This window comes from Xiphias gladius, chromosome 1 (genome assembly GCF_016859285.1).
Source record: "Xiphias gladius isolate SHS-SW01 ecotype Sanya breed wild chromosome 1, ASM1685928v1, whole genome shotgun sequence".
Taxonomy (NCBI): Eukaryota; Metazoa; Chordata; class Actinopteri; order Istiophoriformes; family Xiphiidae; genus Xiphias; species Xiphias gladius.
This window is the reverse complement of record NC_053400.1, coordinates 33,079,927-33,104,514: the sequence shown is the minus strand read 5'-3', so window position 1 is coordinate 33,104,514 and position 24,588 is coordinate 33,079,927. Positions and strand designations below refer to the sequence as shown.

The 24,588-nt window shown below is 42.4% G+C and overlaps 1 protein-coding gene across 1 annotated transcript in view; it reads left to right on the top strand.

Moving 5' to 3' along the window:
* The window catches only part of LOC120797481 (multiple epidermal growth factor-like domains protein 11), a 132,074-nt gene that overhangs the window by 29,134 nt on the left and 78,352 nt on the right, over positions 1–24,588 (top strand). Inside the window, exons 2-6 of the mRNA XM_040141214.1 lie at positions 764–868; positions 4,979–5,112; positions 6,091–6,192; positions 8,471–8,571; positions 20,962–21,054. Coding sequence (XP_039997148.1) covers positions 4,997–5,112; positions 6,091–6,192; positions 8,471–8,571; positions 20,962–21,054 — 412 coding nt within the window. The 5' untranslated portion in view covers positions 764–868; positions 4,979–4,996. The remainder of the gene's footprint in view (positions 1–763; positions 869–4,978; positions 5,113–6,090; positions 6,193–8,470; positions 8,572–20,961; positions 21,055–24,588) is intronic.

The following is a 24,588-nucleotide window of genomic DNA, read 5'->3' as shown; positions in this document are numbered from 1 at the left end:
ACATCATATCCCCTTCTCCCATAAACTGATAATACCAGTGTCTGTACCACATCTTGGCAGCTCTGTCTAAGCTCAACGTCTGACAGCTCTGCACTGCACAAGCCCTGCTGCCGAGGCATTCATCAGTGCTGGGGAAATACTGTTTGACTAACAATAACAGTGTTTTTTATTGATTTGCTGTCGCTGTGAGTTGCTGCTTATGAGAAACGGCACCCAGTGAACACAAAACCTACACATGCACACAAGCAAGTGTACATTCAGGCGCACATACACATACTGTATACACACATTATAGAGTTCAGAGCTCTGTATTCCGTGGTTCTCACGCTGTCTTTTTTTTTTTTTTTTTTTTTAACTTTTCCCTGAACTGCAGTGATAAAATATGGCAGAGCTCAGGTAAAACCACTGCTGACTGAATATTCGATGGTTCTGAATTATCTCTCGTTTTAATCCTGCGGAGCATCAGATGGAAGCTTCTACCTGTATGTGCTGAAATTGAATTAATTTGAGGAATCGAGTCCTCTGCAGTTTTGGTGTCCTCAGGTGCATGTAACTAGAAGGTGATGATTAAGACATTGTTGCAGTGAAGCATTTGGGAAAAACTGATGTGTGTGTGGGATGAAAACTGGCACAATTTCACTCGTTGGGCAGGAGCAATGCTAACAGAACAAAACAAGGATGTACACTTCACACTTCTCAGTGTTCATGGCTGTTTTATGTGAGTGATAAATATATTTGCTCGTCCTCTCTGTCTTAAACGCAGGTATCCCGAGGTCCAGTCCCACCACGTCATTCGCTGGGTGGCTTTTTCTCGTGTTTCACCAGTTTCCCACCAGAATACGATCCATCACGCTGGTTTTTGCTCAAGGTAAGCGGCATTCTGCGTCTCCGGGTAACAGTTTTGGTTCCTTGCTTCTCGTTTCGAGCTTTGGGTATACAGAATATAGAAATATTTATCCAAGTGTAGCTCCTCTAGGCTCAAAGAAACACAAAATGGAAAATATGGAAAACCTACCGCTATGGCAACCTGCGAGCGTTGACACATGCGCTCAAGATGGCTGCCCCCGCCACTATTGTAATCACACAAATAGCTAAAATTATCCTTTTTTTTTGTTGTTTTTGTTTTGTTGCGTTGTAGTGGTTCAGTAAAAAGTGAAACCAAATACAAGCCGTTTATAGCTGCTTGCAAAGTGGCTGAATCTATTGTATAACCATTGATATTAGATTTAAATTTAGCCGTAACTGAAGCAGTGAAGGCCCCGCAGCCATGTTGACACTAACGTAGTTTTTACTGAGAGAGGGATGTGATGGCTGTCAGAAATTTCCGATGTCTCAGACTCAGAATTGGATCTTAGGAGGCTGACGTGAACATTTCTTTCCGACTCGGCCTCTCAACGAAGTGAGGCGATCGTGGCCGTGGCCTCCAGTGGAAACGGAACAAAATTCGGTATGCATTTCATGAACTCCTCTCCCACATTCACCTGGGTTTTGAAGTAAGAAAGGTGTGCAAGCTAATCACTGCATTCAGCGGTTAGGAAAAAACATTAGCTCTAATTGATAAGCTACTCTTTCCCACCCACACAAAATTCTCTGCCATTGTGCTTAATGATCAACAGTATTTTTGCAAGCTGCTTTCTGTTTTTATTTGTGTTTCTATGATGGTTTTCTGCTGTGGTATAATATCCATTTGTCATGTAAATGTAGGAAGCTTTTCTCATGTAGATATTGACCGTTGGTCCCCTTTTACAAAATTGTCCACTTTCATTACATCTCAGTATCTCTACAACAGTAACCGCCTCGCTAAACTGCTGGAGTCAATCCTCATTTTACGACAACATTTTATTTACTTGAATTCTGGTCGTTATGTAAAAATAAATAAATAAATAAATCAGTCGATAAAATGCCTTCATTAATTAACAATTTAATTTGACCACACTTGACCCACCACACATACATCGTCTGTCAAGCTGTACTAATTATCATCATCAATCAGTGCTTATCGTTATCATCATCTTTATCACATAATTCTCAGCTACACATGTCTGCAGCCTGTCTCCATAAAGCAGACACACCTAAGAAAAACAAACCAAAAAATAAAAAAAACCCCACATCGGGTCTGTCTGACTTCTCAGTGTCTCCTCGTGGCTTCGCTCATACTGCACCTGACGAGAAGACGCCACCAGTTGTCCACAAATGAACATGATAATGTCATTCCTTTACGGGACAGCGTGGGTAGGAGAATTCGGCTCGAACCACTTCTGTCACTCGGGGGGGTTTATTCATCATCCTCGTGATTCTCCTTGGCTGTCTGCGTGCGTGCCGCTGAAATGGCCGGATGGCGTGAGGAATACGTCCGCTGTCCTGTCTTTTGACACCGTCGGGCCGTCAACAACACGCCCAGGAAACAATCATTGTGCAGATATTTTGAAGAAGTAGCCGCCTCGGTGGAGACATTCGTCTTACCAGGCTGTCTGGAATTCAGACTGACATGAAAAAAAAGTCTGAGATATAATTTTGTCAGAAATTTCCATCTGCATTGCCTTAAATGCCCCCCCCCCCCTTGCCCTCCAGCCCTGAATGTGTTGATAAATGTAACAATAACATCATCTGTGAAGCTAAAAATTTCTGTTACCTTAAATATTTTTGCTGCTGAGATGCAGCACTTTTGCCCATTTGAGGAAAACAGCTTCGGTTTAGACTGATGTTTCCTTGCCGCTGCCTTTATTGTTGTAGCTGATGTTTATGTAAAGCAGTGAGTGATTTTTGTGGAAACCAGATTGGTTGTGTCAGGCACACAGCCCCACATCGAGCTGCTGCTTGCAAAGCTGCGTTTCCTGATTGGCATTCTCAGCAGCATGTGCGTGCCCTGCTATTTTATTTTGCATAAAGTACAGGAGATTTCACCTTTTCGCCGCTGTTTTCTCCTGACGTGCATTGAGCCACCCTCCCTGCCATCCACAGAAAATAACAGTTTCATTGCCTTATGAATCGGGTGATATATTGTTTACATTTTAAGAAATACCCGTATTTACACTGTAGTTTCATTGCTCTCCCTGTTGCTTTTTGTATTACGACCCGATGCCTGCTCACAGTGACATAGCCTTCTGATGTTGTTTTTAGAACTGCGGTTTGTATCACTTTTATCTCATTAGTCCCACTGATTTATTTTTATCAATGTTTTGTTCTGTGCCACTCTTTTGAATCGCAGTAATTACATTTTTTTCCCTTCTGCACTGGTTTACACCCACTCCCTAACCAACCATGTATTGAACGTATTTGCAAGTTCTGTTTCTTTTCACATCCCAACCCCTTTTTTGTCACGAAAGAAAATACCAGCAGAGAGGTGGACATTATCTTTTATGCAATTTTTAGTTCACATGCAAGCTTGGCATTAGTTAAAGACGAAGATTGACAGATGTCACAAATTGTTATCAAAGACCTATTCTTTCAGAGTTGCCTCAAAAGAACCGTTTTTTTGTTTTTGTGGAGTAGGCAGCGTCTCAGATTCAATAGAATCAGAGAAGAGATTTCTGGCACAGCTTCACCTGTTTCCAAGATGCATGGAGAAGGGAAAAAGTCTGAAGAGGACAGAACTCCAGCAACATTTGCAGAGTTAGCAACAACCTGATTGTGAGACCAATGCGCTTCAGCCATAGGTTCATTGGATGGATGGGATATCAGATTTACCTGGAGCTTTTGGACAGCGCTCCCCACCACCACCATCAAATCACCCAATGAGGGAGCAACTTGTGGAAGAATGGGGTCCATCCCTCCAGTAGAGTTCAGTTGAATCAATGCCGAGGCGCGTTGAAGCTGTCCAGGTGACCCTCGGTGGCCCAACATCTTACTAAGACACTTTGTCAGTTTTTCCTTAAATTTTTCACCTGTTTGTCTGTAGCTCCAAAACCTGGAGCTTGAAGTGGCTGAGTCCAAATGTGAGCTACTGTACTGTGCCTGTAAACACCTAAAAACTCTGAAAAGGTTAGATTTAAGTCCACCAGAGGATTTCACCACCTGCTGCTGTTTGATTATCAGCTGACAGAGATTCAACATCATACCCACTGCTTCATATGCAGCCTGCACTCCATTTAAAGACGTTCCATGAGCAGTGGTGAAAGAAGTGCTCAGATCCTTCACTTTCTTTACATACTTTAAGGTGCCCCGTGGAGATTTCCTGTAAACAAACAAACGTTATGTAGAAGTATTATCAGTAAAATGTACTTAAAGTATCAACAATACTCGTTCTGCTGAAAATGGGCCCTGGTGGCTGATAAATTACTATATCTGACATTATTATGTTGTTGATACTGATGCATCAGTGTGTAGGAACCATTTTCCTGTTGTAGCTGCTCCAGGTGGAGCAACTTTGAACTACTTTAAATACAGTTAGTTTAGCGCAGAGGCCTCCAGCTTAGGGGTTCGTTAATGTTGCACTGTATTCCGTAAACTCACCATATGTGTGTTTAAAGTAAAATCTCGGTCATAAAAGTAACTAGTAACAGCTGCAGTAAAGCTGTCAGATAGACGTCAGATGGTGGAGTGAAAAGTACAATATTTGTCTCTGTAATGTGGCATAAACTGCAAATAGTCAAGTAACGCACAAGTCACTCATCACTGTATTTAAGTACAGCACTTGGGTAAATGTACTTTCTAACACTGCCTATGGGGCCAGGTGCGGTTATGTGTATAAAAAAAATGGACTGGTTTGAAGAGTAGTAGCAACCTTTTTTTATTTTTTTTGAGAGTCGTCATACTGAGAGAGATTGAAAAACAAATGCCCGTATTTCGATCCTTGATGCGAATGTGATGTTTTGTCCTCCTCTCCATTCTCCATGCTACCAATCATCAGTGCCTTGTTTATTTTGCAGATTTTTATTTTAGAGGTACTAGTAGTCTGTCTGTTCTGATTTCTGAACACATCATCACAGCGTTTTAATGCTCAGTCTTGCTTCTCACTGTCTCTCTCTGCTTCCCCCAGGACGCAGGGAGGAGGACGATGGGGGCCGGTGGGGTTTCGCCCCAAGCCCTGCTGTGGCTCAACCTGTTTGGCCTGATCTCTCTGGCGGCGCCCCTCAACCCGGACGACCCCAACGTGTGCAGCCACTGGGAGAGGTCAGTTTGCCCAATTCAATTTCTTTTCCAATATTCAAAGTGAAATAACACCGCTCAGATGTCTGTACTGAACTAATGGTCTCCTAGCCACAAATCATGACTGGAGGATTGCCAATAATCAAAAGCAAAAGGGAAAAGGTTTAGTCCTGGGGACATACTGAGGCTGTAAATTCAGAGCAGTGGTAATGTGACTGCTTGAGTGGTCTCAACACTCAGTGCTATGCTGAGTAAAAGCACAATGTCATTTCTTATGAGAGCAACTCCGGTGCCGGTGCCGTGATCGATAATCCCTCAGTGTAATCACTGGGAATTGTGGAAATGGATTTTATCTCTGATGACTTTTACAGTTTTCACTTCTTAGACTTGGTCCAGTAGCCTTTATTCAACACAGGTGAAAACGCACTGAGAACAAGCTCCCGGTGTCAGGTGGTTAATGTTACAATCAGCACAGAACAAAAGAGAAGTATAGAATTTAAAAGTTAGTTATCTCAGGATTATTGAAAATCCTGGAAGTTTGTGGTTTATAGGAAAATAAAATGGAACTCGAAAAGTTCTCTGAAAGAATCACATCGGTCTAAACATTTGTCGTGTTTTAGAAAATGACTCCACAAGGACACAATGTGTCCTGCTGTACATCCTGGGATCAATACTTCACATCCTGACGATTTGGTTTTAAAAGTACATGTTTTGACTCAATAGCGTCACGAAAGAAACTTGCCTTTGTGATGTTTTGAGCTTTTAGAAATATTCTGTCCTACTCCACTACAATGCCATTTAGAGTTTTCAGTTTTCTCCAAAGCCTTGAGAGTAATTGGGAAAAAAACCGTTTGAATATCATGTTAAAGTGCTGGAGACTGGTTGGGTAATTTGATAATGACAAAAATGTATCGAAGACTAAAAACTAAACAAAGCATGTTTTCTCATCAGCTGTCTCGAGGCCTCCTGTTAAGTTGTGGTTGTTTTTTTCTGTCCCTCTAGCTATGCAGTGACTGTGCAGGAGTCCTACGCTCATCCATTTGACCAGGTCTACTACACCCGCTGCACCGACATCCTCAACTGGTTCAAATGCACCAGACACAGGTACGGACACAGGCAGCAACACATCTTCTGCTAAAGCTGCACTGTGGACCAGTGAAGCCATTTTATCTCGCTTGATTATATTTGATTTACCAATTAATAACTGTAAAATGTCAGAAAATATTGAAAAATGCTCGTCACAGTTTCTTAAAGTCCAAGGTGATATGATTCAACCGCTCAGTTTATCCGATCAACAGTCCAGAATACTAAGATACTCAATTTACAGTGATACAAAACGGAGAAAAGTAGCAGATCCTTACGTGTGAGAAGAAGGAACCAGAGAAAAGTGTACTCTAAGTTAAGTAAGTTAATAAACCCACTTTTAAGTGGATCTAAAACTTCAGAAAGACAAAATGTATGTATTTAATTGCGACTTTGATGGATCTACTCCTATCTGTACTCCTAGTAGAAATCTAATCAATATAGTAAAGCAAGTGCTTAGGAATTAACCAGTTGCGTCACAAAACTCAGCTTAGACACCTCACTTAAAAACCAAAACACCAAATTGGATTCTCGTACCAGAAGAGAGCTTGTTTTCGTCTTTTGAAACCGAAAGAAAAACAAAACTATCTAGACTGGATCATGTCCTGTACACTCATGCAGTGCCGCAACCCCCAAACCTCTTGATGCTATTGGACTGCATACTGCAGGCAGCCGTCACACTCATCACTGTGAGCCGCATGAAAAGGTCAGAGGTCATCCGGTGGGCTTTCGGAAGGTGTCAGCATATCTAAGTTTTCGAGATATTTAACATCTTAACTCGAGTTCAAAGTGAACAACCGTGGCACCAGAATAATGAACTGCAGTGAACCGGAATGGTGTATTCTGGGTAACTCTTTACTTCAAGTCCCCCTGATGATCCTCTATGAGCAGCGTGCAGACATCTGATAAACGGGTTATGACACGTTAGTTTAGTTGTTAGCAGATATATGGATGTTTTTAAGTGTTTACTGTTGTGCAATATTTGTCAGCAATTTTAATTTCGTATAGAAAGACATTTTATACAGTTGCAGCTGTGTTTGACTATATTGTCGTTAATTATCTCTTTATACAGCAGCCTCCACTTATTGGTGTCCACAGGAGCTTTTAGAGTTGTTAACAAATGCATTAATAAACACTTGAATCTGCTTACACCCACATTGTCATGTGTTATAAACATTTATAAAAGTCTATATCCTGCTTATAAATGCTAAATAATGGCACTTTTGCTGTATTTTATTACCAGGACTCTCCGAAAAAGAGAGCGTGAGCATTCGTGGTTAAATAAAGCTTTTACAAAGAGCAACTGTATTGTAAATAATAGTATTAACACAAGTGCGAACTATTGAATGCATGTAAAACAATTCACGTGATCACGTCCTACCATTTCCCTTCTTCATATCTCCGGGACGTCATCGGGCAGGAGCCGGTTCAGATCTTATCTACACTATGTGAAACGCTGCACATCTTGTGCTATACATAGTTGTGTTGCTGAGGATCAGAGGCAGACAGCCACTAGTGTCTACTACCTAACGCCGGCAGTTCAGCACTGCCTTATGCGGTCATTTTGATGAGCGACTGTTGGCGTATCGGCTTTAATGGCCACATTAAGCTTTATAGCCACCAGTTTGGTTCCTCCAGCTACGAGCCGAGTCATTGATCTCTAACTGAAATGTCAGAAAACATCAGCGTCCTTGAACGAGTGGGAGAAAACTCCCTTAAACGTTTAAGTGTTGCTCATCTTTTAGAGGTAGAGCGAGGTGGACAAATCTTCAGAACTGTGTGTTCTTATAGGGCCTTGTGAATTGCTGGTTTATTTATGTGTTTTTTTAGGTAACTGTACTATTTTAGTGGAAACAAGAGGTGAATTCGGGTTAACTCACTCTGCTGATATGGAAATCTTTTTTGAGTTATGCTAATTTGTAGCTTTGTGAAATGAGTAAGGTAAAAATGTGACATGCTCAATGCACATGAAAAAGTTTTTTTGTGTTTATTTTCATGGAAAAACAAACCTCAACCTGTCACAACACGGCTGAAATTGTTCTGATTAATTCAACAAATTGTAGAACTTTTGTGCCGTGTTTAACAGGTGAAAGTCGTCTCTCACTTTGTCACTATTAAGACATAAACATTTTCTGGTGGAGTAACGTGATCTCCACAATATCAGTGTCCATAACACAGAACAGCCGCAGTATCGCAGATAAGATCACGGCGGCGCGGCCCCCCTGACGTCTCTCTCTCTCTCTCTGTGGTGTGTGTGTGTGTGTGTGTGTGTGTGTTCGTGTGTGTGTGTCTTGTGCAGGATCAGCTATAAGACAGCCTACAGGAGAGGTGTGAGGACCATGTATAGGCGACGCTCTCAGTGCTGCCCAGGTTTCTATGAAAGTGGAGACCTGTGTGTTCGTAAGTTGTGCTGAATCCTGTGCACCTTTTTCTTAATTTGGTGAATTAAGCTAAACAGACATTTATACAAATATAAACGAGGCATTAAAATTATGTTTTGCTACTTGTGAGGTATAACACGCGACGAGGTGGGGGCTCCACAACTTTAATGTTTCTTTGCCTACGCAGAATCAATTCCATGAAACATACACCTGAGAGAGCATTGTCCCACTTTTACCGTGGCTGACAATCTGCCCGACATCATCTCATCAGATGATTGAAATCTGTCATTCCTGTTTATAACTGATTTCTTTATCTTACTTTTTTGCTATAATGATCATAAAATAGAAATAATTATACAGATGAAGTAGTTGTAAATAAATCCTTATGCGTAACACATACCAGGGTCTTTACAGAGTGTCATATGATCCGATGTGCATCAACTTAAACTCAGGGTAGCCGGGATGTCCCAATAAAATGAATATGAAACCGATGCTTTTCTGAAGAGTTTAAATGCGTAGACGCTGGAAAATAGGACGGTGCTGAATCTCGACGAGCTGACAGGAGCTAATCTGCTGCTGGTATGTGGGTTTATACAGGAAACATTTCTTGCTGGTGCTGTGACGTGCGCGCGTGTGTGTTGCCTTTGGTTTCACAAGCGCTGTTTGACTGGGTTGAGAAAAAGATTATGTCCCCATAGGAGATCCACATCACTTAGCATTTTCCCTGTGATACATGCAGGAACCTGGACCAAAACAGCTTAGAGGAGGAACGGAATGGTCTACGGCAATCCGGGTTTTGACTGAGGGTCTTTTTAGGGAAATCGGAGGTGGAAATTTGGACGGAATTGCTTGTGACTGCGCACGATCACGAAGCTCTTTAGTCAAACAGTCACTCGCTGAAGGTTGCGACCGCAACCCCCATGTTTGGTAAACACTGGTTTGAAGAATTGTAAAGCTGAAGAACTGCAGTTTCTCATCTTATAGATCTGTTTAAAAAAAAAAAAAGCAATAATCTACCTTCAGTTAAGAACAGATAACATGTGTCTTATGACCAAACACAGTCATAGTCCACTGGAAATACTTGATTTTCAGCTGATGGAAGACAGCGTTGATTTTTCAGAGAACTACACATATATCTGAATGACAATGATATAAAGACCAAATAAACCACGTAGTTCGCTTTCTTAACAAAAAGGTCACTTTTTTCCCCACAAGTTAATAGATATTGCTCTCTTCTCACGTTAGGGGAGTGAAGGTGCTCTGATAATACAAATGCACACTGGGTCTGATCAGATGGCAATAAAAACAAATCCAACATTGCTGCTTCCTGTCAGACAGAACTGTGAAATATTCCCACCACAGGGGAACGTGTGCTCTGCATAACGTCTCTGCAACAAAGGAAATAATTTTCCTGTCATCTGCGTTGTTATTTTCAAACTTTTTCCACTTGATTCACACAAAGTATCAAGGTTTGTTAAAATGGCAGTGTATCTTCTGGAACATTGAATCAATCTCAGTCATTATCTTTTCACTCGCGCCAGGCAGTTATCTATATCTGCTGTTAGAGCTGTCAAAGTTCGATCAATCCGGATCTCTTACAAAGCTGATCCATTTCATACTCGCAGTTCGACCACAGAGAGCTTGGAAATCAATGTAAACAGGAGGAAAAAAAGTAGAAAAAGGTCTCAAGCACGACCTCAAACAAGCTGCAAGCACAGAACGTCTGCTAATATGGAGTTAGACCCATTCTTCTCATCAACAGACGAGGAGAAGGTGAATTGCGTTTAGCTTTATTTCCTGCAGCGTGGGACGGATCTGTTGCTAAAAAGTTTGGTCACTGAGATGAAACAATATTTCTCTGTGCAATTATTTCTGTTTGGAGCTCTTAGTGATTTCCCAGTCGCAGAAAACCAAACATCAGGCAATCAGACCCAACAGATGCGACAACAGATGTTCACTCAAAGCTGATATGACACATACGGATAATTCTTTATTTAACTGTAAACCTAGCCTTCAGCGTCTGTCCTTAATTGTTAGAGGCACACTCCCGCATCTCTCATATATCTGTTTATCTCATCACATCTGACACAGCTCTCAAAGTCTTGATCAGACCAATTTAAATGAATGTTAGCAGGCTAATGAATTTTAGGAAGTGACAGTGTTTCATGATCACGTACTTCTCACCATTAAAACAGATCGTTTAAGCTGTTCTCGTTGATTTTTGCCAATCCTGGCATTGGATATTTTTTTGTTATACTCTGGGAAAGTTTTTGTGTCACAGTGTGAACAAACACAAAAGGTTATCAACAAAGCACAAGTAATATTGTTCACGATTAGCAGCTCCAAAGAAGCTCTAGAAGGCCGTTTCGGACGCACCACCGGTGTCCCAACGACGTTAGTAGTGAATTCCCATCTGCCATAGTTATTTTCTGTACAGCTTCCAGACAACGGCTCTTTGGTGGCTCGAAAGTTCACTTTTCCTACTTGGTCAAATAACAAATCAGTGATTCGTACTCTTGAATTAATAAGTCGTGTACGTGAATTACTCGTTCGCACTGGGGAATCCTTTTGTGTACAAATGAGCAGAATCAACAGAATAAAATGTTTCTCAGTTGTTAACTGAGATGACCACTGCATTGTCCAACAAGCAAACAGGCCAAAATTACATTAAAGCTGCACCATTCAGCATTATTCATTTAAACAATAGATCAAGCCGCTACGTGTAGGCCTAATGTGAAAGGTGTTGCTCGCAGTGACGAACTCGCGGACGTTTTCCACCCAGCTAGCCAGTGCTAACACCGTGGGGGCTCCTTCCTGCCTGACTGGAGCAGACACAACAGCCCGTAACTTCACTTCCTCCTGCTACCGTAACATGATATTGAGCGACAGCTGCATAGTAAGCAGATTGTCGGGCCATGGACAAGCTAAATGAGCTGCTTGGATACGTGGATATGATTAAGTTTTTGTCTCGTAATATCCCACATCTCTCCAGCATATGCTAAAATTTCAACAATATTGTTCTGTATATTATGTTCTGTTAATTTGTGTGCACAAATGATTCATTCCATAGCAGAAATTAAGTAACCCGAGAGCGAATTTGTGCTCACAAATTACCGTTGTCATGGACACTCAGTTGGCAGTTCAATAGGTCCACTGAGCTTAAACTAATTCAGTCTATTACAACAGTCCTGCAGTAAATCCGCCTCCATGAAGGTTATAATGTTCAGTTTTTATTGAACTCGTTTTAGAGAGGTGTTGATTCGACTGTGCGATAATTTTGGAGCGAGTTAGTTTGTGGTGCTGTTGAACTGTGTTGCACTATACAGAGAGGGGTTTGTGCTATCTACCCCACCCTCACTGACAGAAATGGGCTGGACAAAATATTAGAAACACCTCTCTGTACAACGAAACACGATTCAACAGCCTCACAAACTGCAGCCTCCGAAAATGATCACACACCTCTCTGAAACAGTTTCAGCACAAACTGAACGTTATTAACTTCGTGGAGGAGGATTCATTGCAGAACTGTTGTTAGACTGCATTAGTCTTAGCCGGGCGTACCTAATAAACTGCCAAACGAGTGTGTGTTCCACCATTAAAGTTAAAAAGAAACGATCGATGCTCGCTCATACAAAGAAGAAAAAGCCTTTTAGGAAAGAGGAGCAGGTATAGGGCTTCATTGTCTTACTTAAATTTGTTATTTTCACAGACTTTATCTGACTCCACTGGAAACATTAGTATATAGGGTCTCACGGTGAAAGGATGGGATGTTCTTTTATTTAGCCGCGCGCCAGGCTTAGATTAACGTACAATGACAGTGGATGTGTCTGAACACTTCTGTGTAAATGATCCCCCTTAAAGTGTGAAGAGCGGGCTGGACTACCGGTTGGATTTAATATGACGAGGGTGAAGTCGTGTTGAGACTGAACATGTTTTTTTTATGTTCCTTAGAGGAAAATCATTTTTATTGCAATAACAGCTCCTACGTGCGCCTTCTCAGACAACGGCGAGACACTGAAAATATACTGTGAAAGTTAAAAAGTCCAAAATCAGCATCCCGAACTGTCGGAAACAATGTCAACTTTTGTAAGAGAAGAATACCTCCCTGCTCAGTCTTTATCTCATGCTGGTATACCCTCCGTGATCCAGCAAAAGAAATCAATTATCCACCCTAGATGGTAAATTCTATAGGGAAGTGTTGCCTTTTCTTATTGTAGAGAGGAGGTGAATGGGTTTGCCTGGGGGGTGGGAGGGTAAAGAGGAGTGTATTGTGTGTCTTAATTCAACATCTGCTTGTAAACAGCTTTATTACACTCTCCTGGGGGACATAGACTAATACCCCTCAACTCCATTGTGTGACGCAACACACACACACACAGCTCCCCGCTCCCATCGGCTGAGTAGTTTGATCGCCGGAAGGTAGCTACGAGAGGACGGCTGCCTGGTTCGCTAACGTTAACGGCCTCGGACAGGTCTTTTGTTGTGTGATATGCACAGCTTGAGCTAATTGAAAGGTTTTCCTCCCTGGCAGAGAGAGAGAGGGAGGAGGGGAGGGCTGCTAATTTGATTAGAGGTCTTTCCTCTTTTGTATTAGGCACCATTTTTCACTTCTTGTTTATCTGTATCTGCTATATAAACATGCCGTTATGTGCAGGATGTAGAACACGTTTACTGTGTTTGCTTCTAGACTTCAAATTGTCAGGCAACCACCCTGATGTTCGCTGTCCTGCTGCTGGAGGAATCCTGTTGTTTATTTTCACCTCTGCCTGAGGCTGTTTTATCTGTTGTCAGAGAGATTCCTACCTCAGGTGTCTCCTTTCTCATTCTGATCCAACCCGTTCTGTCCTCTTTTTTTTCTTTCTCCTCCTTGCCGGCGACTGCTGTGGCCGGAGGCATTATGTTTTTTCGGGTTGTCGTTCCGGCCGTCCGTCCGTCCCACTCTCGCTTTGGGGCATTTTTTTCAAATTCGACACAAACTTTCACTTGGACTCAAGGATGAACTGATTAGATTTTGGAGGTCAAAGCTTAAAGCTCAGGGTCACTGGGACCTCACAAAACATGTCTTTGACCATAACTCAAGAATTCAAACACTAATTATGACAAAATACTTAATACCTAACTTGACTGGTTGGCGGAGGCGTAGCACAACAACGAGGCGGGAATTCTAGTATTATTCCTGGATGCTCGGCGCTCTCCGGCTGTTGAGCCTGAGCGGCTTGGCCGTCTGTGACCTCGTCATCCGTCGACCTTTAGCCCCTCCCCTCACTGGCGCCCACCTCCCTCCGCCACTCTTAAATCTCCACAGCAAATCTGGGAGAAATGACTGTTGGAACGTGATGTTTAATCACATCCTAAAACAAAAACATTCGTTCTCTTATCCCATGATTCCACTTAATGGTGTTTCTCTTCTTCTTTTGTTAAATAATCGTTTTTTTATGAGTCAGTAACGCAAAATAACATGCACAGTAGGTGTGTGATGGAAAGATACTGTCTGTATCTGTTGGTTTCACAAAAATATCTGTATTTAGATTTATGCCAGAAGTGGTTGGAAATCATCTAGACAGCCTCATTTTCTGTGTTAAGTAGTTTTTCCGCTGCCATTTATTCTTCTAGCTGCTCAAAAAATATACAAAAATAACATAATTAATAATGAATTGTCTAAATAAAAAATGTTAATGGAGGGCAATACTACGCGATTTTTCTTTAAAAACTGGAGGTGATAGTTAATTAATAATGGGAGGAGTTGCAGATAAAACTAAAGTTGGTTTGAGTGTCTATGATGAAAAATGAGAGAGCTGCTATATTGTCGGTCCCTAACTTCAGCTCGTTGTTTGTCAAGCCAGGTTTCATTATCAGATCGTGATGTAAAAAAACTTTATCCTGCACTCCACGACAAGTCAGGTGAAAACGTATGAAGTGTCACTGAGGATCAATCTCGCTGAAAGTTGAACTTAAAACTATCCACACCTCCGTGCTTTCGGCCTCCAGCCCTTTACATCGCTGGGTTACGTTAATATTGAAGAAAAAGTCTGAATCCGATGATTGAGACTAAATCTGAAGTTATCAGGAGCTCCTTTTCAAAAATACAGTTTCTGACTGACTTTTAATTGATGAGAAGAAACGTTGTTTGTGGCAAATTGTGTTCGTTGGGTGACAGATGAAGAATTAATAAAAAATTTGTATTCAATTTGGTTCTATCCCTAATGCACAGATACATTTCATATACACCAATTAGCAACAACATGAAAACCAGTGTTTTGGCTTAGTGTGTTCGCGTGTGTGTGTGTGTGTGTGTGTGTGTGTGTGTGTGTGTGTGTGTGTGTGTGTGTGTGTGTGTGCGTTCGTGTGTGTGTGCGCGTGTGTGTCCCTATCACCAGTTTAATGAGAGATCAGACATTGGAGGAAAATGTCAGTTGGGCACTTAACATTCAGCCCCACCGCTGTTCTTTCTGGTTTTGCTCATACCTCAGCTCTCATTCTTCCTGCGGCAGCAGATCACGAGATTCAAGGGCACTAAAGACTGCTTCAGCATGCCGAGACAATAGCTGGAATTAGGTAGTGATTATTTAATTTGATATCTATTAATCTTGTTGTACGCGTTGCTGATGTAATCCTCCTTGTAGCTGTTTCTTCTCCAATCCACAGGATGAAAGGATTAGGCACCCGTTTAATGATTTATCAGCTCTCCTTCAGGATTATAAGAGCATGTGTCTTTGGCTCTCTTATTAAAATCTGGGTCTGCAGTTGCAAGGTATTTTATCTCGCACTCTCCGAAAATGTGCCGGACAGCGCAACGATCCCAACCAGAAGTTTATCAAGAAGTTTTAACACAGCGCTCCTGTGTATCTGCTTTACTTATTTTACTTCTAGATGAATGGAGAAATCTCCATGAGTGGTTGGTGCGGTTTGTAAAAGATTTACCTTTTTTTTTTAATTTTTATTAGAAAACTTTACTCTCTACAAACCTACTTGAATCCCGAGTGTAAAGAACCAAAGAAGCAAAACAAGAAGGCAATGAAATGAGGTGGGATGGACTCACTCATTCAAAACACCTTAAACATCATAATGAGGTAGAAGCTTTCAGAGTAAATAGTTTCTTTGAGTGCATTGTGGGAAAGGTGGAGCAGCCGTCTCTCCCTCTTGGCGGTATTTGCGCTCATGTGTGAAAAATAAGTCATTTCACCCCTATTTTTCCTGCGTGTTCACCTTTTTAAAAGCATTTTAATAATAACTGTTGTGGCGTAAGACATTTAAACTGCAGGTAATACAGTAGGAGAAAATGAATTGAAGCAACACCCACAAGCTCATTGTTTACAGTGAAACTACACAATGACAAATGACAGTCCTGTGGGATAGTGGTTACCCACCTGAGGGTTGGGTAACCACCATCCAGGCTTCAGCAGATAAATATGACGGGTCGTAAGATGATTAACAGGATGAAAAACTTTAAAAGTGTAATTCTGCTACACAAAAGTACGTTTTCGTCCTGACGTTTCTTTAATCTTTGTTTTCTTCTCGTGTCACATTGAGTGGTTCTGACCTTCAAGGCTCTCCGATGTGCGATGACGTCGACATTGCTTCATTTCAAGGGGTCATAAGGCAAAAAAGTTTTGTGGCGTGGGGTGAGTGTGCAGGTTACTTTATCCAGCTGGCCTGAGTCAAACCATGGCTGTTGTGTTTCCATGGTGCATATCTTAAACTGCTGGGTTACAGGGATGCACTCTGACGGTGGAAGTAGTGTGGCGTTACGCCATCACAAAACATCTGGGGGAGGACGTCTGAGCGGAAGGTTCGGTCGAAGCATGAAATTTTGACACAGCAGACACGTGGTTTGTCTCCGTCTCCTACCAATGGCCAACGTTCGTTTTTTTTAATGAGTTGCTTTACTAATCTTCCCAGTTTTAAATTTTAAGTAATGTTTTATTTATTCATTTTTACCAGTTCAACAATACAGTGTTGTTAGTACAAACAGCAGCAATGACGGAGAAGAACCTGAGAGTGACATAAAGTTCATTCATATATTTTGAAGACAGAACAAGCTGTCAGCTGTCATATTGCAGTGGACCCTTCATATCATAAAGTACCACAAAGATCCATGGATCAATGCAAAACTTAACAATAGCTAATACATAACGAATTTTTTAAAGGTAACATTTTTGGCATTTTCATCTTTCAGACAGACAGTAAAGCTAGACAGGAAGAGGGGTGTGGTGTGACAAATGTCCCCAACCGGAATCAAATCACGGAGGTTGTAGTTATTGTATACGCTCCCGTTTTCCTACTCTTGATCGTGACGATGCCCCAACCTGCCATTGTCGCCTAAGCAAACCTTAACCACAGAGGGGGCAGATCCAAAAACACTCATACCAGGTGCTTTTGAGACCGACACTGACAAGAAACCGATTTTGTCGTTTGGGTATAAGGACTCGCTGAACAACATGGGTTAATTCGTTGATATTTCTTATATTGAGCAGTTTCTAATTCGACAGTCCTTGGTCATATCTTGTGGGATCTTTTAATTGATATTTTTCTGTCTTTATGAAAACTGGGACAAAACAAATGTACGGTGATTACTCATCACCTTTATCACAGTAAAACACGTCTGGCTGTGATGAAAAGCACCAGTCCTGCTGGCCGTGTCTTTTTCTGTATCACAGGCAGAAACTCCACTTCGGTCTCCCCTCCACTAGTATAAATCTTTACTCAGTGTGCAGTGCCAGGTATATATGGCTGTGAAGATTCATGTACTAATGCACGAAAAAAAAAAAAGCTGTAAAATGCTAACACACTGCCACTATAAATTTAGAGAGCATGACTCCTCTGTGGCTAAAATACCATAAAACCCATAAAACCTAGCTCTACTAAGGGCAGTTTAACTCCCATTTCCACTGCACCCATTTTTCCTCCCTGCTTGCATATTTCTTTGGAGCTTTTCCAAACGCAGCACTTCACTCTCTGTGCACTGTGTTGATTTTCAGTCACACCTCATAAACACCTCGCCTTAAAACACAGCTAGTTTAGTAGCCGCACACACGCTCGCACCGCACGCGTCCACGCGGGTCCCGTCACGCAGACGGCGAAACTATAGAGACATTTCTTTTCTCATTTATGTAATATTCATTTGTTCCTTTGCACATATTTATGCGCGTCAAGCCACCTGCTTCTGTTAGGGGGGAATCAGTTGCACAAACACAAGAGAGCCAGAGCGGCAGCCTGCCGTGGAGGAGCTAAAGTCTCCAAGCTGTCAGCTCGGCTTCTCCCAGCACAATCCCTACCTGACGTATGATGCAGTATTCATACTCTGCTATACAAGTGATCCTCGTAAAATGAGTTGGAGGGGGTGTTAGATAAGGTTCAGCCTTTCGCTTTTAACAAGTGCCACAGATGATAATGGAGATCTTTTTTTTAATTTTTTTATTTCTGGCTTTGATTTTCATTCCATTAGGCAATATGAGGTTTTTAGTGTGACGGGTTAAATAACAGTTTTTGTACTTGTGCGTGTGTGTGTGTGTGTGTGTGTGTGTGTGTGTGTGTGTGTGTGTGTGTGTGTGTGCGTGCGTCCGTGCGTCCGTCCGTCCGTCCGTCCGTCCGTCCGTCCGTCCCCTAATTATAATGCAGGAAGAGGTGTCAGTGTCATTTCATGCTGACAGAAACGAGAACATTTACCGCCTTTCCCAGCATGCATTGGGCAGGGTAAACCCCCGGACGCAGCACCACTCTGACCCATTTACGCACGGCAATGTTTGCTTGACAACCTCATAATTATGACAAGATTATACAAAGTCCCTCTGCTCAGTCAAGAAAAAGTCACGGCACGTAACACCCTGTAAATCACGAAATTATCATTTTAACATTTATGTTTGTGTGCAGATCAAACAAATGAGATATAACTGGGGGGGAGAAAGAGCCCGTTCCCTGATTAAATAAGTTTAGAAAAAAGTGTTAATTAGTGAGCTTTCGGGGCAGATACACGGCACTGTGAAGAAGTTTTAGGCACTAAAATTAAAGTGAGGATCCTTTCCAAAGTAATGCCATGAATTTATTTATCAGTTAACTTCGTCCAAACTGCAGTAAACAGAAAAAACCTAAACCAGATCAGTGTTTGCTGTGAGTGTTTGCTGTGACGCCTTTAAAACAGCACCAGCTCTCCTCGGTCCACCTGCACACAGGGTTTTCGGGTACTTAGCGGGTTGGTTGTTTCAAACATCTTGGAGGAGTTGCCACAGTTCTTCGGTGAATTTAGTCTGCCTCGGTCGCTTCTCGCCCTTCATGTGGGTGCCAGACCATCTGCTGCAGGACTCCTTGTTCTTCTGGGCTTTGAAGACAGTTCCCTATGACTCTGGCTGTACGTTTGGACTCGTAGTCCTGCTGCAGAACGAATCTGGGGCCGATCAGACGCCTCCCTGATTATATTACATAATGGTTAACCATCTAAGTTGCCTAAAACCTTTGCACAGTGACTGCATATGATTTATATAATTGTATTTTTGGGCTTTCTGTGACAGTATTAGATGACTAACGGTAGAGAGATGCCAGGAAATGAGGGGAAGGAGCGACACTGACATGTAGAAGACGAACAGACACGAACCAGAGACGTTGCAGTTCATGGTCTGTGCCTTAACCCCTGAGTCACCAAGTGCCTCAGTGGCAGATTTTTCATACTTTAGCGACAGAGCCAGGCTGGCTTCTTCCCGCTGCTTTCAGTGAGAGTGTTTAATGGACTTTTTTGCCCTGGGTGTTGCCTCTCAGGCTACATGCAGTCCACCCTCACTTATTGGTACGGCAGGTCAGGAGTCTGTGCTCCTTCCTTGTTTCAATTGTCTGTGGTTTGATAAATTAATATACCAATGAGGCACAGATTTTTCTGTCGAGTACAAAATGTGACTTCCTGTTATTATTTACGTATTTGCCAACCTTAAAAAAATCAGCTTAATTCAGATACGCTTAGACGCTACGAGCCTCCTGATAGCACGTAAGGCACATTATCTGCTTCATACAGCAAACAGATAAGGCAGCCCTGACATCTTCATTATCAGCCCCAGCTTTTCCAACTGGTGTAATATTTCATTATGACTTAACCTTACAGTTGAGAGTTGTCAAACACTATCCGAAGGCTCAAAACAAACGACTCTGTCACAGCTTAATAAATGGTGCAGTGTTTTCACGGGGCCGCCATCTCTCACTCTGTCACTATCTTGTGCAGTGATTAGCTCAGAGGCCGGACGTGGCCACGAGAAGGTGTGAGGGAAGAGGAGCAAAGGAGGGAAAGTAAAGAGAGAGGGAGGAAATAAATAAGGGGAAAGTGTTAAAAAGAGGAGGCAAGAAACTTAGACGGAGGAGGCAATAAATACAAAAGCCAGATGAAAGGCGTGCACACGCACAGACACTGACACAAATTTCTCTCTGTATATCAAATTTAACACCTAACAGTGAATCTGAAAATGTCACTCCCACTGACTTCAAACAGTAACACATAAAACTTTAAACCCGATGGCACATCAGAATGACTTTTAATAAGATAAACTTGACTTTTTCACTTCCAGTTATTATGTCCCTGCGTCACACGGTGCAGCCTGAGCAGCTCTTTATGAGACTGCACCTCGGACTCAGAGCTTTCACACTGCACAGCCGTGGTGGGCAAACACCGGCCCGGGGGTAGAAATCCGGCCCCTGCATCTGTGTAGTGCTTTTTGCAGAAAGAGTACATAAGCTGCTGTAACCGCTGTCAAAACAACAAGTTATATGAATCTGCTGTGAATTTTTAAAAGGACTAAAATACTCTTTAAAAAGAAAAAAGAAATACCTAAACAAATACTTAAGAAATTACACAAAGATTCACTGAGACTATGTCATAAAAAGCACCAACAAATATTATTGCCATTTCTGTTTAAAAGTGTGTACTTTGCTTTTGGCCGCTTTAAAACCCCAATTTTCTGCAAATTTCCTCAACGACTTTAGATCCTCTGCCTCATCCTGATGCGACGAAGCTCGCCAGTGCCTTATGCAGATGACAACAAAACGCAAACAGTGCTTTACATATATAGTACTTTAAATTCGATCGCTACGCGTCACACACAGATCACGGCAAATCAAAAGGGCACGGAGCGTGAAGGAGTAAGATCATAACAGGTATATATTGAAGGTTTAAACATTTATCTACATTGCATGAAGATGTAGTAGTCACTTGACAAATGACAATGCCCACCATTCAGTAACACAGAGGAATTAAATGAAATTGAGCCGCGGGGCATTTACAGATCAGCTTCGTGAAATCGAATCGGAAAAAAAATGTGTTTGTTAACGGGAGGAGAAAGCCTGAGAGGCTGCTTAATCACTGACAGTAACAATCCAGATGTATTTAGAGAAGGTTTGATATCAGCCCTGATGTCTTGTTTTGTTTTTCTTTCAGCGTTGTGTACTGAAGAGTGCGCCCACGGACGCTGTGTCTCTCCTGATACCTGCCAGTGTGAGCCGGGCTGGGGGGGGCTGGACTGCTCCAGTGGTGAGTACGCACTGCCTCAGTCTTGGAGGTAGTCACAGTCCCAGCCTCACGCACACAGTGGAAGGAAAACCCTGGAAAAGTTTATGTAAATGTAATCACATCATATACTACTCTATCCTACAGTATTTGCTATTGAAATATTACTATGGCTTATGAGTGCAAATTGAAGCGCTCGCTGTGACGTGCCATTGGTATTCACACTTACCTCTCTCCTCCTGAAAATTGATTTTATACAACCTGCATATAAAAAAGAAGACTTTTCTGATGCAGTTTTACTGTGACCACTTCCCCTTCATTAGCATAAAGCAAAGTGAGCCACGACAGTGGCATATGTTTACTGTGTCAGCTATGGAACATGGCTTTTTGAGACACCAAAACAATGCATGTTTATTAGCCATGTGGTCTGTGCAGGGCTGTATTTCTCACCCTGATACAAATTATCAGTACCTGTGAGTTTTTTCTTTAAATGTGACCGAGTCACGCGACGTATCAACGGGACATTTTTACAGCTGAAAAACTTTTTAACGCTCTCTGGCGGACAAACTATGCTATGGAAACACTCTCTGAACGTTCTTGTTACCTGTCATCTGACATGTGCGCTGACGCTGGCAGTTATTGGCCGATGACATTGGAGTTGCCAGTTTCCAATTAGTAAGATCACTTCTTTGAGTGTTATACCTCGACGACACCAGAAGGAAGATTGCTGAGCTGATTCTGAAGATGTTTTGAGCGTCACGAATGATCAGACCATCCAAGATGATCAAATCTGTTGGTGGGAACATCTGTTATGCGTGCTTTGTTCAGTCTTTGGCGCTTTCAGCTAGTCCTGTGGCATCAACAGTTTTTAATTATTTATGTCTGCAGCCGTAGTTAGTCAAAAGTAACTGGCGTGCAAGAGCTGTTTAGGGAGCTCTCTGGCTCGCTTTTCACCTCACTTTGTGTACAGTTACGCTCCAACCTGCACACCAACCAGACCTGGAGCTGGGGCAGCGTTTAATGGTTGGTGTCGGGGGCACAGCATAATGATCAGAGGTTGGCATTTCAAAGGGACATCACTTCATCTGATGTTATCCTTGAGTGGTGATAAAAACAGCACATTTTCACAGTGGAGGGCAATCTGCAAGCTAATTCAGGCAGATGCATAACTGCAAAGTTTAATGACCAAGTAGAACATCATAATTTGTTTGTCTGGCTTTAGCGCGAAATGTTACAGGTAATCTGAAGTTCAAGTTTAGTTGTAGAGCACAGACTCATACAAAAGCCATTTCTATTGCTCTACACTCTGATAAAATGGTAGAAAATATGTTCAAATATGGATACAGACACACAACATGCATACGCATACACATCCAAATCAGCCGGCAGGCTGTCCCTCAACTTCCTCCTAATGCACCTGACTTCCTCCTTTGCTCCCGTCATAAATACTATGGCCGCTAGAAGTCGCCTCACAATAAAACGTCTCCGTGGGTCGTAATAAGCTGCTGCGCTGACGACCTATGGGGGCGTTTTTTTTTAGGGGAGGACAGTCTCCAACGGGTGGATGGAAACCCCACTTAAAGCCATAGACAAGTGTGTCTGGACCTGACTGGGAAAGGGAGCACGGATGGGATGATGGAAGGCCAAACCAGGAGTGCTGGAGCTGAGTAGATGGGTTTTTGTTTGAGGCCAGGAAGTGAGTTTTGAAAGCTAAAAGCTCCAGCGCCTGAAGCCAAAGAAATCTTTGAGTCATGGTTACTGATCAGCAGCTCTTAATCCCCCCCCCCCCCCAAAAAAGATATTTAGGTCAGTTTTGTGGTCCGGAACAATAAAAACTCTACTGATTGCACCTTTGAACCTGAAATGAAGCCACTGAATCTCAATATCGGTCTCATTTTAACCGTTAGGTTCCACTCCCCAGCTCTTCAAACTGCCCTCCCTGGTGCTGTGGGAGTCCAGTTCGGTAAAAAACTGCAGGTGTAAGTGTGTGCGATTGGGGGGGTTTGAGGGGGCTTTTGACACCTAATGAGTCACGCAGCCCCTTTAGCCCCACCTCTTTATTGGTGTGCTCCAGCCTCCTCATTGTTTACCTGTTTTTAATGCAGCCCAGGGGCCAGGGGACTGCAGCCAAGCTAAAACAGGGTTAAGTAAATCCACCACCACTGAGACTAAGGGGAAGAGAAGGATGAAGTATTGACTGCCCAGTAATGACCTTGTTTAAGAAAAGGAGCAGGGGTAAACACAAACGGAGTCCAGTATTTCGGGCTCACTCTGGAAGTTTGGCTGACTTTAACTTTCTTTCTTCAATGTGCTGTAGTTGTCTTCCTGTCTTTGTTCTTCCATCCATCTATTCATCATCCCCTTTTTGTTTCCCTCTTATTTATTTTAGTGAAAAAGCAAAAAAATCTGTTTGCATCAGTCTCACACCTCGACCTGCAGATAGTGAAGCTGTATGACAGGTGAATCTGAAGACTGGAAAATAAATTAAAAAACCATCTTTTTTTTCCCCCCCAAACGTCCCATGTTAGATTAATACACCACCGTGAGACGACTGAATCCTCACATCCCCACAATAGAATTTGTCATCTGCTCACCTGTGGAAGAAGGTAATTTGTGGGGATATTGAGCCGATGCTTACACGGACTGTGTTTTATTTTATGCACATTCTTACCTGATCGGTCAGAGGAAATGAATCCTGTGGTCTGTAACAGATTTAAGGTCCCACATTGTTTTGTTTTCTAATATACCGCGGCTCAGGATGAGAGCGGTGTTTGTCGTGATGTTTTGTAAAAAAACAAATGAATTTGAATTTAACGGCTTAATGTCTCACAGGCAGAACAGTGGCATCACTGGATCCTGATTGGTGGACAACACCTGCTGCACACTCAGTCACCAGTTTATCAGGTGCACCACGCTAAAACCAATGTGGTCTGATCCAATAATCTTATAAATGAATCCTCCCTTCATGAAGATTATAATGTTCAGTATTTGTCCGCCCCATTTATATATCAGTGAGGGTAGGCTAAGTAAGAGAATCACCTGTCAGTAAAACACGTTACAGCTCAACAGCACCACAAACTGCATTACTCCAAATTATCACAAAGTTGAAACAACACCTCTCAGTTGCAGTTTAAACGAAAACTGAACATTATAACCTTCACGAAGGAGGATTTATTGCACGACTGTTGCATTAGACTGCATTATTTTGAGATAGGTGGACCTAATAATGCCGACAAACTGAGTGTGTGCTTTGAACATGGTTCGTACTTGACTTCCAGTACGTACGATGAAATAATCTCAACTCAAAGGTCCACTTGCAGGCTTTCAACCGCCTCTGACAGTCCTGGCTCAGGTGTCAAAGGTGGTCGCTGGTGTCAGACGGAAACGGCCTCCCTGATCTTCTTTCCAGCCGTTCCCTCATGGGGTTAAACACGTCTACACTGGCATAATGCTAGGCTCAAGGTTTATATCATGGTGACATGACTGAGGAGCAGTGAGTGTCAGAAATGTAGAGGGTACTGAGACGATGCAGCCAACACGCTGGGTGACACACAGAGA